At 44.1% G+C, this 18,638-nt stretch overlaps 1 protein-coding gene across 13 annotated transcripts in view; it reads left to right on the forward strand.

Moving 5' to 3' along the window:
* PTPRF (protein tyrosine phosphatase receptor type F) overlaps positions 1 to 18,230 on the forward strand; it is a 581,399-nt gene extending 563,169 nt beyond the window's left edge. For all 13 annotated transcript variants that reach the window (XM_042463894.1, XM_042463898.1, XM_042463897.1 and 10 more), the window contains 9 exons: positions 3,857 to 3,976; positions 4,656 to 4,810; positions 6,069 to 6,354; positions 8,249 to 8,427; positions 12,376 to 12,502; positions 13,086 to 13,211; positions 13,607 to 13,761; positions 13,940 to 14,075; positions 16,670 to 18,230. In XM_042463894.1, coding sequence (XP_042319828.1) covers positions 3,857 to 3,976; positions 4,656 to 4,810; positions 6,069 to 6,354; positions 8,249 to 8,427; positions 12,376 to 12,502; positions 13,086 to 13,211; positions 13,607 to 13,761; positions 13,940 to 14,075; positions 16,670 to 16,738 — 1,353 coding nt within the window. In that variant the 3' untranslated portion in view covers positions 16,739 to 18,230. The remainder of the gene's footprint in view (positions 1 to 3,856; positions 3,977 to 4,655; positions 4,811 to 6,068; positions 6,355 to 8,248; positions 8,428 to 12,375; positions 12,503 to 13,085; positions 13,212 to 13,606; positions 13,762 to 13,939; positions 14,076 to 16,669) is intronic.
* The last annotated feature ends 408 nt before the right edge of the window (positions 18,231 to 18,638 follow it).

The following is an 18,638-nucleotide window of genomic DNA, read 5'->3' on the forward strand; positions in this document are numbered from 1 at the left end:
TGTGAACATGTTCCTGACATTAATGAGAAGCGAGCAATGCCAGAAGAAAGACTCTCTTATCTGGTTTAGTGCCATCGTGCATCAGCTTCAGCATAAAATTTACAGAGCTTGAAAATGGGGCATAAACATTATGGGTAAATTTGGCAGAAAATGTGAGTGACTCTTATCTGGTCATGAATAAATAATTTTCAATTACCAGCTAGGGCTGTGCTATTAAACCTAGGGATAGATTACTTCAAAGTTAGTCTTGTATTTGTACATATATAGCTATGCAGTTTCCACTGAGTTTGGCAGGAAAAGAGAGACTCTTGCAGAAGAGGCTACTAGACTGAGGCAGGTCTCCACTTGGCCTTCCTGGTGTTATAGCTGTTTGTTCTTTGTGTCACAGAACTCACAGGTCACTTAGGCAGCAGATGTTCCCTGTTGAGTATATACCTTTGTGGCTTCAGGGTTCCAACTGGCCATAAGTTCCCCCAGCTTTACAACATGTTGCACCCAAGCAACTCAAACACCGGGGGGGGGGGTGTGTGTCAAATTTTGGAATAAGCAGCTATTGGAAAGCAGAGGAACTTGTACCACAGTGTGAGTATTCTAAACTAAAATGTTGTTCCTCTCTTATCCAGGACTGGCTACAAAGCCCACCCACTAAAAACAACCTGAATTAAAAGGCAGAATGCTATTGATTTCTAACTGGGCTGTGTTCTATGTTCTTTGTAGTCCCTAAAAAAACATACCAATAATAATAATAATAATAATAATAATAATAATAATAATAATAATAATAGTTTTTATTTATATTTCCCACCTCTCCCTACGGCTCGAGGCGGGATTACAGCAATAAAATTAAAATTACAGTTCAGTTAAAATTATACGTCTTATAAAATACAATCCATAAAATCACAACAATATATCAGTTCTATAAAATATCTATATCAACATCTCATTTCAAATAAACATACTCAGGATAAGTGTCTTCTTATAGTTGTTTATAGAAGATTGGGGGGGGGGGGGTAGACTTGCCGGAAGAGATCCATCTTAAAAGCCTTCTTAAAGGTGTCTAAGGTGGTAATAAGACGGATCTCTTCCGGTAAGTTTCAGCTTGGGTTTGTTTTCCGTTATCCAGCCCATTACCAACTTAAAACAGGCATTCAGAGGAGAGATGCCATCCTTAGTCATTGCATCAGTTGGAGACATAGAGAAATAAATTTAGGTGTCATCAGCATATTGATAGCACCAGGCCCCATATCTCCGGATGATCTCTCCCAGCAGTTTCATGTAAATGTTAAACAGCATGGGGGACAGGATGGCGCCCTGTGGAATGCCAGATGTCAGCTCTCTTTTAGAAGAGCAGCTGTCCCCCAACTTCACCATCTGCAATCTTCCCAAGAGGTAGGATCAGAGCCACTGGAGCGCAGTGCCTCCAATGCCTAACTCCCTCAGGCATTCCAGAAAGATACCATGGTCAATGGTATCGAAAGCCACTGAGATGTCCAAGAGCACCAACAAGGTCATGCTTCCCTGTCAATGCCCAGATGGAGATCATCAACTAAGGTGACTATGGCCGTCTCAACTCCGTATCTAGTCCTGAAGCGACTGCCTTCTCGATCACTTTGCCCAAAAATGGTAAGAGGGAGACCTGTCTATAATTGTTTCTCATCAGGGGATCTAAGGATGTTTGTTTTAGAAGCGGTTTAACTATCGCTTGTTTCAGTTCTGATGGAAATATTCCCTCTTTTAGGGATGTATTAATTATGAGATGCAACTAAGTTTTTATTGCATCCCCTCCCTGAACGATCAACCTCGATGGGCAAGGATCGAGAAAGCATGTCATATACTATATTTGGATAGGCCCAGATGATCCCCATTCATTCTTCCTTGTAGAGGTACATTCCTCTGCTATAGCCAAGCCACTGGGGGCTTAGCTGGACAGAAGACTGAGCTGTAGACACATAAAAAAGAAGAGTGCAAGACATGGTTTGGTGAAAAGCAAGTAATAGGAGGACCAGAATAACTGCAAAGAGAAATATATTTTTGTTTTGAAAACACAGAGATTATCATGGAAGATAAACTGCCTTCAGTTGAATTCATACAGTGGTAGAAGGAAAAAGCATGTTTGTTCTACTACCTCTCAGTGGAATGCAAGAAGAAGGGCTTTTAGTTCCACCTGAATAGACCATCCATAGCAGAATCATAGACAGGAAACATATTCCTAGTTGCAGTCTTGGTCTTTAACCCAGGGGTTGGCAACCTCCAGCCCACGGGCCGGATTCAGCCCACGGAGGCCTTTCAGCTGTCCCTGCCTGCCCCTGCTGCCGCCAGTTGCAGCTTTACCCGGCTCCTGGGCACCGCCATTTTGTTTTTCAAAATGGCGGCAGCCTAGAGGCGAAGTCTCGCGCGACCACAAGAAAGGTCACGTGAGACTTCACCGAGGCCCGCTGCCGCCGCAGGAGCCCTCTTGGAGGGCCCCAGCGATGGCAAAAGGGCCAGCAAAGGGGGAGGCCTCTAGCACTGGCGGCCCCCACCGGCTCTTTCCCGGCCTCTGACAGGGCCTGGTGCCCCGTCAGGGGCCGGCAAAGAGGAGGAGGTCTGGCCCCCGGAAGGGTGGAAGCTCCTCCCCTGGCATGCAGCTCCACACACACACCTGGGCTTCGGCCCCCCAGTTGTCTGAGGGACAGCAACCCGGCCCCCGGCTCAAAAAGGTTGCCTACCCCTGCTTTAACCCAACCCAGAATTATCTCAAGGGTGGGGGAATTGAAAGTGAAACTAAGTGAGGAATGGCATCATAGCCTTACGTACCTTCCTGTTTGTTAGCAGCTTTCCAGTCATACAGTTCAAACGTAATTCAACAGAGAGCATCATTCTCTGCCACCCTATTGGAGAGGCTTCTTCCAGTCAGTTTATTTGAGTATTTCACAGTTTTGGGGGGAAAGCAGCATATAAAGATAGATTATGATAGTGGTGGCAATGGTAGCCGTGATTATGATGGTGTTTGTACTCTCTCTCTCACACACACACACACACAACCTGTGCACATAAATGCACATCTGCCAATGCATAGAGACCACAGTACTGAATTTCCTCAGTCAGGGCCTGTTTGCTTCTCTGGAAGCTTTTTTTAATATCCCAAGGAGTGAAGAACCCCCAGGCTTGTTACTGAGTCCCAGCCTGGGTATCTGTTCTCTTCTTAGGCTTCCCTTGATTCAGACTACTGTCAGTCTTTCTTGAGGAACCTACTGTCTCATGACCACAAATGGCATCCTCCCTCCCTTGTTAGCTGATTTGAAGGGGATGACAAAGCAAGTGACCATCATGACAGCAACCCTAGCAGATTCCCAAGCAGAGGATTATAGGCTGTAGACGGGCTTCCCACATTCACCACTGAGGGGGAGGAGAGATGAGTATGCTCATGTACAGATACCAATCTTCCCAAAGAGCAGGGAAAGGACAGAAAATTACAGAGAAAGAAATTGCTTTTGAATTGACCATTTCTCTCAGTTTCTCTGCCTTTTGGCCATTAACACCCTTGCTTCTTGTTCCTCCTTTTGAGTACTAAGAATCTTGTCTTCCTTTAATCCCTCCCTGGCCATCCAGTCATCCTGGATTTGTGTGTGTGTGTTTTGTGGCATGAGTTGCGGAAGATAAAAAATAACTGCTCTGTATATTCAACATGAAAGAATTTCCACATTACCTTCCCAAGTCTCTATACTCCATCAGGTACTACTTCTTACTAGGTGGATGTGAAATTGACAGCAGGGATCAGTAGGAAACAGATTGTGAAGCATTTGGGGACACATGCAGTGTATAGTAAAAGCCACATCCCAGGTACTGACCCATTCCTTCCTGTGTTTCATTGCAGGTAAAGTGTGATCAATATTGGCCAGGGCGTGGTACAGAGACATATGGCTTGATCCAGGTGACATTGCTGGACACGGTCGAACTTGCAACTTACACAGTTCGGACATTCGCCCTATATAAGGTATGAGAGGAAAGGGGAAAGTAAAATGCAAGACCTCAATGCATCTTTGGGAGGAATACAAGGAGGCATATTGGCTCTTTCAGAGATGCTTTTGGAGCGAGAGAACCCATCACCTAAAAGAGACTAGTAGTGGCTAAAGTGGAAGCCCCAACTACACTCATTCACTGATAACACAATCCTCTTTCTGCCAGGATCACACTCAAACATCTTGTGTTCAATCTCGGTTTGTGCACAGGAACCACCCAGCTTTGAGAACTGGGGCTGGGTGCTGCAGCACCACAAGCATCATGGATAGTGAGGCTGTTCACTTTTCTCACATACTTGACATATGCAACTTACTCAGAACAAGAGACATCTTTCTCCCTCCCATCCTTGCAGTGTAGGTCACACCTGATATCACTGTACTGGTGTACTTGGGTGAAGCTTGAAGACTTGATGTCTGAGTAACAGCTGTTGGAACATATATTAATTCTTCTTCAACCACAACTCTCAAGAGCCATCTACAAAACAAAAATACAATACAGCAAAATCTAAGACACAACAAGTCATAGCAGCCAACTGTAAACATGACATAAAGCAAAACTAGAATCAAGAATATGTGTGTAACTGAGCACTAATATAGAGAATTAAGCCATGACCCACAGCCACATGTATTTATTTATTCCCCCCCCCCCCATAGAATGGGTCTAGTGAAAAACGAGAGCTGCGGCAGTTCCAGTTTATGGCTTGGCCTGACCACGGTGTGCCAGAGTACCCAACTCCTATTCTGGCTTTCCTGAGACGGGTAAAAGCCTGCAATCCCCCAGATGCTGGCCCAGTGGTTGTACACTGCAGGTAAGCTTACACTGGAGAACATGTATATTTGGAGGCTTCAGCAGCAAAGGGATGGGAAGAGTTTGCTAGACTCTGTTTTGGCACAGTGTTACACCTATAGGGAATTTACACACAGCCTGCTACTGCTGTTCATATAAGCAGCACTTTGTAGTCAATGCCAATCACAGCAACCCTTAATTCAGTGTTTTCTGTGTGAAACAGCAATAATATTATAAAAATCAGAATGATGTAAAAGGCTGATTTTCAGAGGAAAATTCCACATAAGCATCCAGTATCAAGAATATTGATGACTCAATATTCCACATATACCATATGCACACTTTGGCACCCACAGATATGCAATTACTGCTCTGTTACTGACTTTTTCTGTTTCCCACCTGAAACTGAAGACTCAGTCTTGTTGCAACATATTAAAATGAAATGTGAGATTAAAATCTGAGTCTAACAGTTTTCAAGACAGACAATCTCAACGGCATTAAAGAAATATCTCAGAAGAGATATATGCATAATTCAGAACAGTGACATGCACAATCTAAACATAGCACTCCAACTAGTACCTGCACAGACAGAACAAATTTATATGTGCATCACTCTGCACACCCAGTATGCATGTGCTGTCTGTTTCCACAGCCAAACTACTTGCAAGCAGAATCTCCTGCAATTTGAAATGAAAGAAACAACTGCTTAACCACAAACATTAGTTCACTAGGAATCAGTATCTTATCTAGCCAGTGATTTATCTCTTGTAGCTGAGTGGGAACTATTACTGAACAAACCACTTCATCACTGCAGTTCTCACAAATTTTTTAGAAACAGTATTTAATGCTCTCCCTTCATGCTCTGGTTCAGATGGGAGTGTTATATAATTAACACACACTCTCTCCCTGTTAAAACCCTGTTAAGAATTTGATATGAGTAGCAACACAGTGATGTCCTGCTGCAGGGTTCTTAGCTGTCAAATACCGGTTGCTTGTTGGTGCATTGTTGCTTGTGCTAGTTTCTGTACTGGGATTAACAGCAAGTTGTTCATACCCTAGAGTTCAGCCCTGTGTCCAGTAAAATCAGGGGCTTTGTAAGAGCGAGCACTGCAGGGTGGTGTAGGTTACATATGTTCATATGTGTCAAACTCATTTCAGAGGAAAAGAATGACTATTAAGATTATATACCACTGTAAAACAGGACAGAAGAAACAGAAAATGGTAAAGATTTAAATTTGGCTCAGAAGCATCATTTCCTGTTTTCGTCTCTGCTTTTACAGTGCTGGTGTGGGCAGGACAGGCTGTTTCATTGTAATTGATGCCATGCTTGAGAGGATGAAGCACGAGAAGACAGTTGACATCTATGGGCATGTGACATGCATGCGTTCACAGAGAAACTATATGGTGCAGACCGAAGACCAGTATATCTTCATACATGAGGCCTTGCTTGAAGCAGCCACCTGTGGAAACACTGAAGTGCCTGCACGCAACCTCTTTGCTCACATCCAGAAACTGAGTCAGGTACCTCCAGGCGAGAGTGTAACAGCAATGGAGCTGGAGTTTAAGGTGAGTGGAGGACCATCTGCAGAGCAATCACTGGGCTGGATGGCTGGAACTGGCACTTCTGTCTGTCATCCTTTACAGATCTGTGAGCCATTATGAGGAGCTGGCTCCTGGGGTGAAGGGAGATATAAATTTTCTAGAGATAATTATTCTTTTGTAAATTTCTTAATTCAGGTAGAAGATGATTAAAATATATTTGAATTGCAGAGTGGGTGTCTTCAGCATTTCCCTCCTGGATTAGCAGCTTCTGGGAAGGATATAAAAAGGCAGATGGATGTGAAGTTCTCAGCAGCACTCTTTTGCAGAGTGGCTGGAGCTGCATCCAAAATCAGAAGCAGATTGTGCATTAGTGATCATCCATTTAAATATTTGAGATGTCAACAGCTCCTTTGCCCCCTGCCTTGTGCCACTCTTTCTTCTCCCTCAGAGAAGGAAAGGGAGCTCCAAAGTCAGGTTTCATTTGCACTTTGATGCGGTTTAAGAAAGTGGTTTGTCCCAAGTCATTGTGTTTGCCAGCACTACCACCTACATATGTGGCAGCTTCACACCAATCTTTCTTAAAGTGGGGTGCAGGCTTTGCTAATGCCCACATACTCCAATATGATGTGCATTTGTACAGCAAGTGTGAGGGAAGATGATTCCTGTGGAGAGCAGTAGAGCATGTACGTACACTGTGAAACAGACTGTGGAAGCCCACTCTATCCTGGAAATAACCTCTAGAAATACAGCATCCAAAACTCAAAACATTGCCTGGTTGAACAAGCAGCAGAAGGCAAAACAGTGCTGCCTCTGAACTTTGAACAATGCCAACTCCAGATTTTGGCAGAACCTTTGGGAAAAGCACTCTTTATCAGGTCCTCCTAGTCTTCCTCACCACTAAAATCACTTATGGGAAGCTATGTTCAGGTAACTTCTCTGTCTGGGGCAATACCCACTCCTTTTCAGAGGGGAATGCAGGTGTGCAGTAGCTGGCTGAATGAAAGCCTGGTGTTAAAGAGTAGCAAAGAAGAGGAAATGGGGAAGGTGCCACCAGTTATTGGCTATCTTACTCTGCTCCAGTGAGACAATGCCCTAGTTTCCTCTGCCAAACAAAGTGATGAAGACCAGTAGGACTAGGTAGCCAACAATAAATATCAGCTCATGACAGGCAGTTCCAACCAAGACTGAGATCCTAGAGGGGATGGTGGAGAGTCCACAGCTAGAATGTGGAGGAGGGGATGATACAAGAAAGCAGGGCCACAAGTATTGGAGTCTTGGTGGGCATGATATTTTCTGGGGAAGTGGTCTCTGGATAGGCATCACAGAACATGTAGTGCTCAGTGGTGCTCGAAGCCATCAGAGAATCTTGGCCCCTTACTTCTTCAGAGGGAGGCAATCTTAGTTATGAGCTCTGAATGCTGAGGTGGGTCCTGACAGACATGTCTACAACTTCTTTCTCATACACATTTACAATACATGTAGTCTCCTGGCCTGAACTAGTCTCCAAGCATAGGATGTTTCCACCACAGTTGTCTGTCTGTTAAATATTGTGGAATAAATAAGCACCTTGAATATTCTTGAATGTCCATGATTTTAGAAATGCAGGTCTCTCACCAGAGAAACAGGCCACAACTATTTCAGTTGTCATGGATCTGCTTCTGACAGTGAGCCTCTCAGCAAACTGGCCCATCAGACAGACAGATGGTGCACCTCTGAGGCCAAAGTTCTGTAAAAATCTGGCAGAGGTTACGTTTCGTTGATATAACCTTCAAGATGCCAGGGCCACCTCTGTGCCATGATGAAGTGCTAAGGTAGGATTGTCTGGAGGAACTGAACATTGTGAGGTCACGATTCCACAGTACATGGATCCAGCATGCCCCTGCCCCTCTCTGATCTAGTGTTTATCTTCCCCTTACAGCTCCTTGCCAACTCTAAAGCACATACCTCACGATTCATCAGTGCCAACCTCCCATGCAACAAATTTAAAAATCGTCTGGTGAATATCATGCCCTATGAGCTGACACGAGTTTGTCTGCAGCCGATCCGGGGCCTCGAGGGCTCAGATTATATCAATGCCAGCTTTGTAGATGGCTACAGGTAAAGCAGTAATTGCAACCAAGGTCTGAACCTTTCCTCTGAGATGGTGTGTTCTGTCCTCTTGATATTCAAGTGGAGTGTTTCTGCCAAGTACTGTACAGTTGATTAGTACACAATTATCTGCCCTTCACTGGAGCTTTTTTCTTTCCCTGCAGCAGTATAGGACTAACATGTGGGCCACATGCACCCCATCCCAGCATTTCTTGTGTCCCTCCCTGTCAGGTCCCTGCCAGTGATTTATTTGACATTGCAACAGGGGCAGCAAGATAAAAAATAGTATTTTCCCATTAAAACAATGTGTGGGTCTTCTTTACAACACAAACTGTGGTCCAGAAGTGTACTTTTTGCTTTATGAAAAAGCTGCACACATTGTTATAAAGGGGGGGGGGAGGTTGAAAGTGGAAACAAGGCATCTGAGGAGCACTTTTTCCTGTTGTTGCCAAGCAAATTCAACAGCAGCAGGAGGTGGTGTGGCCTCTGATGGGGTAGGGGAACAATGCAGCTCTCCGTCCACCAAAAATTGTCCACCTTGAATCTTGTAATCTTTTTTTTTCCTGCCTTGGGCTTTATTGGTAATAGACTGTGGATTGCAGGTATTGGTTACTCCCTCCTCCATTTTTTCCCTAACCCAGCTACTTTTGGCAAACCACTCTATATAGTCCACTTCCCAGACCTTTGCACCTACAGTGGGGCTTTCATACAAAGCTGGTCCCAAATCCACATAACAGTGGGCCTGTACAGACAGGCCAAAATAGAATCGTAGAGTTGGAAGAGACCACAAGGGGCATCCAGTCCAACCCCCTGCCATGCAGGAACTCTCAATCAAAGCATCCCCAACAGATGGCCATCCGGCCTCTGCTTAAAGACCTCCAAAGAAGGAGACCACCACACTCCGAGGGAGTGCATTCCACTGTCAAACAGCCCTTACTGTCAGGAAGTTCCTCCTAATGTTGAGGTGGAATCTCTTTTCCTGTAGCTTGTATCCATTGTTCCAGGTCCTGTTCTCTGGATCAGCAGAAAACAAGCTTGCTCCCTCCTCAATATGACATCTCTTCAAATATTTAAACATGGCTATCATATGACTTCTTAACCTTCTTTTCTCTAGGCTAAACATCCCCAGCTCCCTAGTCATTCCTCATAGGATATGGTTCCCAGACCCTTCACCATTTCAAATTGGAAGGGGGTTTTCTTCAGTGGTAGAACATATGTTTTGCATGCACAAGGTCATATTCAATCCTCAGCATCTCCAGGTAGGGCCACAAAAAAAAAAAATCCTGTATAGGACAGCCACTTCCAGTCAATGCAAACAGTACTGGAACTGAAGGACCAATAATCTGACGGAATCCTCTCATATTCCTATAGTAGAAATGTTACAACTGTTGATTGCCTTTTTGTGTGTAATATTTATATCTGAGAAGCAGGTTTTTCTCCTTCTTGTTTTCTTATGCCTTCAACTCTACTTCAAATCATGGCGACCCTGTGAATGAGACATCTCTAAGAATCCCTGTTCTTGACTGCCCTTCTCAGGTCCTTCAGGCTCAGACCGATGGCCTCTCTGATCAAGTTTAACCATCTGGCCCGTTGTCTTCCTCTCTTTCCCAGTATCATTGTCTTTTCTAATACTTCATGCCTTCTCAGGATGTGGCCAAAGTACGACAGTCTCAATTTAGTCATCCCAGCTTCCTTTTCTGACCGTAGAACATGTCCAATCCTTGGTTTAAATTTCTCTTTGATTTCTCGAATCTTGTGGAAGAGGTCTCTTGTCCCTTTTTGTTACTGGCTTCTATTTCTCTGCATTGATTGTTGACTGAACCAATGTCTGTTGTCAGTAATGGACTGGATCAGGACAAATAAATTGAAACTTAAAGCTGCTTCAGGTTAGTTTGGAGGTAAGCTGTTTAAATGACACACACATCTTAACAGGCCAGAAGCTGCATCAGAGCTGCGCTCTAGTCCTTAGGACTGGAGCATGGCTTTGGTGCAGCTTCTGGTCTCTTAGGACACATTCAGCATTTAAACAGCATATCACCAAAGTGACACGAAGCAGCTTTATTTTGGCCTGTCTGTACGGGCCAAATGCACAATACACATCATGCAAGCTTGCATTTTGTGCATTTTAGTTGATCCAGTAAAGGTATCAGTTTTGTGGATTTGGGGTTTGTTGTATTTTGTTGCACAGGCAACATGGTCAGCCCTGAATATGTTTCCAAGGCTGATTCCAATGCTTCAGTATTTGTAGGAGAGACACATTTTAACCCATCAAATTAGATATAGATCCATCTTGCACAAGGGAGGACTGATTGGTCTCCATTGTGACTTGCCTACTACAGGGGACTTCAGGGTCATTGAGAAAGACAGCATTCTGCACAGGATGAAGCACTTCCCTGCATCTTTCTCATTCCCAAAACACCTCATGAGTTCACAAAAGCAGTAGTAAATTGGCAGTGTGAAAGATGGCATATCAGTAGCAGAGATTTTTTACTACAAAACTAACTCAAAGCCAGGTCTCTAGCCTGCCATGCTAGGGATAGAAGAACAGATGAGCTGCTGGCCATTTTCCTGCTTCAGATCTCAGTTACCTAGGTTGTTTTAGAACTCCCACTTCCATGTGTCTAGTGCTGTAACAGAGCTACTACTGTTGGGAGAAGGATGTTGGTGAAAATGCTTGCCAAGCAGCAGGTGGTAGCATTTCATGTCCTACCTAAACTATCCCTGCAGGCCACAGTTTATCTCTTCCAATCCCTTTTTTTGAAGTGAGCAATCGTTCTCCACTTTATCTAAAGAGATCAATTGGCCCAAGGTGCTGTAGATGGCTCCATAGCTGCATCTTTATTAGTGCTTTTGTTTCCTCTCCCACACCCCTCCACCCGAGCTATTATGATGTCTTATAAATCCACCTTAGAGCAGCTTCCATCTCTGTCCCGCACATTACTGCTGTCCTACAACAGATTCATTAATTTTTAGCACCAGTGGAGATTTAATGAGAATGGATCAGGCTGAGAGTCTCTAGGATGATATTCAAGGGTCTATAGTGCCCCACAGTGGTACTATAAAGATGTCACAGCCGCTGTTGACAACTACGATACTGATTTTATATTCTTCCTTATGTCAATGTGGAAATTGCCTACAGTTAGGGGGTGTAGGTATGTTTGAGAAGAGCAGTGCCTACACTTTTGCTTGGTGCTTTGTGAATCTTGTGAAAACAGCAGTGCAGTTGGTGTCTTGTCAGTGGCACTGATGCCACACTTTGGGGTGGTAATGCAGTCCTTGCTAGCCCTGAAAAAGGCACTCATCAAAACACCAATCAGTACTTATAGCAATCTTGTAACTGATAACCATTTTAAAAAACCTACTTCGTGTTTCTTACAGTGTTAGTTATACCAGTTTATTAGGCATGCCTTTTGTCAGTTGAGGAGCATTGGCGTTCATGTTATTAACCAGCTTCTGCTTGGAAACCTCTACTTTCATAGTGCATCAGGTGATTGTGGAACAAATATTACATAAAAGAGGTAGCTAGGTCTGCCTCTATTACCAAAGATCGAATAATATAGTAGTTTTCCCCTCTACCCCTTGGTGTAAGTCAGGGGTGGGCAAAATGTGTTGAGAGGGATTTCAATTTTAAAAATTTTGAATGCCCCCAATGGCTTCTAGGAGGGGTTGGGGGCATTTCACTATGCTTTTTGGGCCCCGAGAAGCATTTTTGGAAACAGGAAATGAGCCAGTAGAGACTTCAGCTCACTTCCTGTTGTTATAAAAAGGCCTCTCCTGGTCCTAAAATGACCTGGGGTGGTCCAAAAACATGGTGAAAATGCCTCTAGAGAGCTTGTGGGAGCAAAAATGGTTTTCATGATGCAGATGCAACCAACCCTCTCTTAAGTATACAGCTCTTTCTCATCTCCATAGTGCCAAAATCAGCCTCCACCCTGATTTTTTTATTATTTGTTGCAGGCAGCAAAAGGCCTACATTGCCACACAGGGCCCCCTAGCTGAGACCACAGAGGACTTCTGGCGGATGCTGTGGGAGCACAACTCCACAATTGTGGTGATGCTGACCAAGCTGCGAGAGATGGGGAGGGTAAGCAGCAGCTTTAGGATAAGTGTGGAATAAAACTTTGAGCTGTTTAGGCAATAAGGTTCCAGATGCATGGCCCAGTCTTTGCTTCCCTTCCCACAGAACTGGGGGAGACTCATGTCAGTGGAAAAGGTAAAACCCATTACACCAAGCCTCCAGCTCCAGGCCTGACAGGCTCCTCTGGGGCCTGTTTAATGAGCAAGCCAGGCTTCCTCTGGAACTATAAAAATGTGTTGAATTTCTTTTTTCTCTAAGCTTTAAGAGGTGACATGAGTTTCAGGTTCCTGGCTCTGTGGACTTGCCCAGAACCAGCAAAAAGAGGACATCTGGTTAGAACTGAAGTTTCCTGGTAACTTGATACGGAAGAGCTGAGTGTTCATCACAGAAATCAGAGGTGTAAAAAGAGGGAGATAGGCCTAATCAATCACATCATGCTGGAAGGGAGGAACAAACCAGTGATTTGCTACTTCTATTAGAGCTAGGAGCTTCAGGTGTAATACTGCCACTCTAGAATATCCTAGCTTTAGTCACTTCATAATATTCAAATACTGAATGCCAAGGTCATGGCTCTTACTTTCCTTTTCAGGAGAAGTGCCATCAGTACTGGCCAGCCGAGCGCTCTGCTCGGTACCAATACTTCGTGGTGGATCCCATGGCTGAATACAACATGCCTCAGTACATTTTGCGAGAGTTCAAGGTCACTGATGCCAGAGTGAGTACCATACAGAACACACCAACCTTCCCTGCTTTGCTTTTCAGTGTTAAACAAAGGAAAAGCTTTATTTAGAGAAAATAAAATGGCCCTTCTCAATGCTATTTCCGTATCTGCTCAAGGAGAACCGTTTTCATCTCCAGGGATATGGTCAACCATTGCCTTATTATCCTCACATCGCTGTGTCTTTGTCATAGGGTTGAACCATCTTGAATTTTTATATCTTACCAATACCACACTGGGATAAAAACATATCACTAGTAAGAAGCAAAAGTAATCTGCTGATGTGGCCTTGGCATCCTCCAGCTATCCATAGTCAGAATCTGAGTATGAAAACTGTCTTGTACCTGGGAGACAGAATACAGTTATCGTTCTTCTCCTTTCCCCAACTCCAGGATGGGCAATCAAGAACCATCCGGCAGTTCCAGTTCACTGACTGGCCTGAGCAGGGAGTACCAAAAACAGGCGAGGGCTTCATTGACTTCATTGGGCAAGTCCATAAAACCAAGGAGCAATTTGGCCAGGATGGGCCCATCACTGTACACTGCAGGTGAGTTTTGAATAGAGGGAATTTTATGCCTTGTGGTATTAGAGCTTGGCGGGAATTGCTCTTGAAGGACTTTAGCAAAGGGGAGATGCACTGGTTTGTGATATTTTGGGTCTTCAGCTCTTTCTCACTCAATACAGGCTAGGGCAATGACTTATCGTTCTGTCTTCTTTGTGTGTAGTGCGGGGGTTGGACGCACTGGAGTATTCATCACATTAAGCATTGTCTTGGAGCGCATGCGCTATGAAGGTGTAGTTGACATGTTCCAGACTGTGAAGACCCTGAGGACACAGCGACCAGCCATGGTGCAGACAGAGGTACATCCACACAATATGCTGTTTGCTGCTTCATAGATAACTGAGATGACACTTTGTAGTTGAGCACTAGTGCTAATTAGTCACCAGACTCGATCAAAGGTCTGCCTTTACTTGCTTTCAGTATATAGATGTTTCCCCGAACAGAAGGAAATATAACAAACATTCAGCAGCCGTTAGTCTTGTCCTTGTTTTTATGCTGGCATAGAGTACCCTATGAGACATAAGAGTACACAAACTAATACAGTGGTACCCCGGGTTACGAAAATAATTCGTTCCGCCGCCGCGTTCGTAACCCGAAATGCTTCGTAAGCCGAAAAAGCCATAGGCGCTAATGGGGAAAAGCCGCGATTTCGTGCGAAATAGCGCCGAAAAGCACCAAAAAAATTTTCGTAACCCGAAAAAACCTTCGTAACCCGGAACAGTTTTTTCCTATTGATTTTTTTCGTAACCCGGAAATTTCGTAAGGCGGCGCATTCGTATCCCGGGGTACCACTGTATACAGCTAATACAAATTACTTTCAAACCGTATATCTGTAGTATCTTTTTAAACGCATATCAAAACTTAATGAACAAAAACAGCTGAATTGGTTCAAATCAATGATGCTATATTATATTGCCTGGAAAGGCATTCCTGCATTCTCAGCATGGTTTAGTGATTAATCCCCAGAGTAACCATTCAGTATATAGGAATATGCTATGCTAGCATCAGTCACTGCATACTCTCTTTCCTGCAGGGCCATTGCAAGAACTTCTAATGTTAGTTTAAAACATTGCCAGGAGGCTTGCATGCTTCCCAGGGAAAATCTTGCCGGGAGAAATGTATGACAGTAGCCCAAGGATGAAGAACATGTGGCACTCCAGGTGTTGTTTGACTGCAGCTGCTATCAACCCTAGCAAGTTTAGCTAGTGGTGAGAGATTATGGGAGCTGTAGTGAAACAACAACTGGGGAAGCATTAAGAGAAGACAGGAATATTCAGTTGTACTCAGTTGCAAAAAACAGTGGAGCAGCAACAATTTGCAAAGCATCATACCTATGGCCCTTCCTTAGGATGTGCAGTTAGGATTTGCAGTTGTCTGATCCAACTGAAGACAGCTGGGATGCTACTATGTGGCAAATAATAGTTTAACGATTGCCAAGCTGTCTTTCAAGCTGGCTGGCATCTTGCTGGAAATATAAACCAGCATAATACCACTGTGTATTTTTTTCTAGTTGCTACAGAGGCAAAATACACTACCTCTGTTGTGCAACAACCCCTACCTCTTCCAATACAGTGGGGAACTCACCCATCTCTTGCCCCTCTCCCTTCACTGCAATGATTTAGTGGCTGATGGAGAGTGGGAAGGACACTAAAGGAGCACCTGATTATATCCCTACAGCTGGTTGTACAAGGAAAAGGTGTCCTCCAGGATCTCCTGGGGTCTTCTAATAGTCCTAGAGGATGCCTTTGTCATTGTGCATCCAGCTATAGCAGTATAGTGGGACACTTTGTCATGACTCCCTGCTTTCCATTACCCAGTATGTGTCCATGGGGAGGGAGACACAAAAAAAGTGATATGTTCGATAACACCCACCTCCTGCAGAATCTTGTTATCTGTCAATAGCAACTGCACCCTGAGATATAATTTTCCTTTTCTGTCTTGTAGCCAAGACAAACCATCAGTGGTGGCTGGTGAGTCTCTCACCTGATCCCACAATGTTGCTTCAAGTTGCCATCACCCTGGAATCATCTCCTGCTCATGGCAAAATGTAGGACAAGGGTATCAGGATTTTCCTTAGCAGATGGATGGGAGGGAGAGGAGAAACCCAGCTTTTAGCCATCATTCAGTGCAGAAGTATAAGAATCATACAGCTTTCCAGAAGTGCATCAGCCCTAGGTAGCATAGCCAATAATGAAAAATGTTGGGGGTTGGAATCTAGCAAGATCTGGCAAATCTCATAATTACAAGTCTACAGCAGGGATTGGGGAAGTGCAGCCCTTGAAGTCCTACTGAAGCTCTGAAGGGGCGGCAGTTGTTGTTGAAAAAAATAGATTTTTAAAGGTCTCAAATGATTCAAAGCAAGGCAGTTCAGCTTCCAGAACCCACACATTTTAAAAAAAAAAAAACCCAAAAATTAGCCAGAAACACACGTTGGGGGACACTAGTGTGGCTCCTGGGGTTGCAGGGTTGAAAAATGGCACCTGCTCCTCTGCAGTTGTTCACCCCTTCTGCAGAGCAAATTCTTCACTCCATGGTGCTTGAGTAATGTTCTGTAATGCCAGAGTAAAATAACACTGATGTCAGGACAGATAGGTGTGACCACACTCAGCTAAAGATCCAGTCCTTGGATCTATCACATAGTCAAGAAACTCACTACTTTCTCTCTTAACTGTGGCTCTGCTGGGAATTGGCTGCGATCATGGCCTTGCAATCTGTAACCTGGCTGATCTCTCGTTACAGTGTCCTAATTTTAGAGTGGAATGAAGAAGTGCAGATGACAGCCTCCTTGCACCAGTTGTGGAACATGTCCCTTTTGCTTGCCTTTTCATCTTCCCATTATGAATTGGAAATGGTATCCCATCTTTAATTATCCTTTCTCTGTCTCATTCTCTAGGACCAGTACCAGTTGTGCTACCGAGCTGCACTGGAGTACCTTGGCAGCTTTGATCACTATGCAACGTAACTAGTGCTTTCAGCCAGTTGCAGCAGGAATGTCCAAGAGCAGAGAGACGGGTTCTTCCCAGCCAGCCGCCCATTCGTTAGTACTTCTGTGCAGATGCTGATGCTGCTGTGGCAACAGCCTCCCCCTGACCAACCAGTTTTGACCACAGTATTTAGGTACATTGCCACAGCACCAAATGTGGGACCATCTTCTAGCATTTCCAAACTCCAGACGATTTTCTGTTAATGCCCCCACTCCTCCTCCTGCCCTTGATAGCATTTCATGGTGAGAGTCACTGGGTGGATGGAATGGGATCTTTTATATATGTAAAATAGTTAACTAGCCTTTTATATCTTTTCTTTTAAATTCTTTTGCAAGTCTTAAATGTTTTGCTCAGGCAAAACAAGAGAATGGAGGTGGTGGGGTTTGAACTTCCTTTTGCTTTCCCCCCTTACTCTTTTGTTGTTGCAACCATAGTGGTGCTGCACATTTTCGGGCAGCCCCAGGTTAACATTCATGGCTGGCTCACAGCTCTGGGGCCCTTCCACTCCCTCTTTGTTCCTTTGTAGAATATTCAATTCCACAGAGCTGGAGCCAACCTAATGATTATTTCTAAAGCCTTTCCCCCCATAGGCCTGTCTGTCAGATGGGACTCCAGCAACTATCCAGTGCTTGGTCCTATTGACATGTGTCCAGTGACCTCATATTTGTCAGTAGATCCCATATGAACTTTGCATCTGAGAGAGACTCCACCACCTTGGGTTCTTCTCTTGTTAAGATAGGGAGGGAAGTGTAGCGTCTGTGCACGCACACAACAGCAATTTCCCAAAAGGGACCTGACTTGATACACATTTATTTAGTCCTCTCTGTGCCAGTAGCATCCCTAAGGTGCTGTTGCCCAGGCAACTGTGGCCAACCAAATGCGTTAGAGCATCTTCCAAGGTGAAAGAGCACAACTCTGGGAAGTCCAGCCTTCCTGCACAAACCACCCCAGGCTGGGGGTGCCTTGGTTTTTGGGGAGGGAGGGGGGATTGGGGTTCTTCAGGTAAGGGCATGAATTCTCAGAGGCTGGGAGTGGTTATAATTTCTTCTATCCTATAAACATTTAAAAGTCATTAGAATGCTGTATTTTTCACTACGACAGGATGGTCTAATTAACCAATGTGGCAAGACTACTGGACTTAATTTAATGGTACTATATATTAATACTCCTTATTATCTCACACTTTGCACTAAAGGCAGGGAGATTACAGCCTTCTCCCAGGTGCATAGCTCTATAAATAAAGGTGGTGGAAAGGTCTCTAATTGTATTATCCAATGTATCCAAACTGCATTGAAATCAACAATCCTGGGTGGTGCCGTTGGAGAGAACATTCATTTTTAACTTGTGAAAGCATAGTGCTGTAGGGGTCACTGTTGTATACAGTCTGTTTTCTATTTGTTAATAAAAATCTACAGCATCATTGCATAATTCTTGATGTTAATAAATTTGAATAATCGGGTTTCCTACAAACTTGTTTTGCTGTCTTGTTTTATTTGATAGCAGATGAAACTGTTGCCCCTCTGGTGAAGCTCTAAAAGACCACAAACAACTGTGAGGGAATTAATTCTGTCTCTCCTTGCAGTGGAAAGCAGAACTGAAACCAGTCACAAGGTGCTGGAGAAAAAGCCTTGTCAGGCTTTCCTCTAGAAACAGGGGAATGAAGGGAGTTGGTGCAGCTGGCTGTCCTTTAGTAGAACAGGCATATGCTATGGATCATACCTGTACTGCCAATTATGTTGAAACCTTTTTCACTGTATCAGTACTATATGGATGGTGCATTGCTTCTTAGGACTGTACAGAAATCTTGCTATTTGCTATACAAGAGCCAGAATCCTCTTGAGGGTTATGCCAACATAAATACTTTTTCAGTCCTTAAAC

The sequence above is a fragment of the Sceloporus undulatus genome, chromosome 4 (assembly GCF_019175285.1).
Source record: "Sceloporus undulatus isolate JIND9_A2432 ecotype Alabama chromosome 4, SceUnd_v1.1, whole genome shotgun sequence".
Taxonomy (NCBI): domain Eukaryota; kingdom Metazoa; phylum Chordata; class Lepidosauria; order Squamata; family Phrynosomatidae; genus Sceloporus; species Sceloporus undulatus.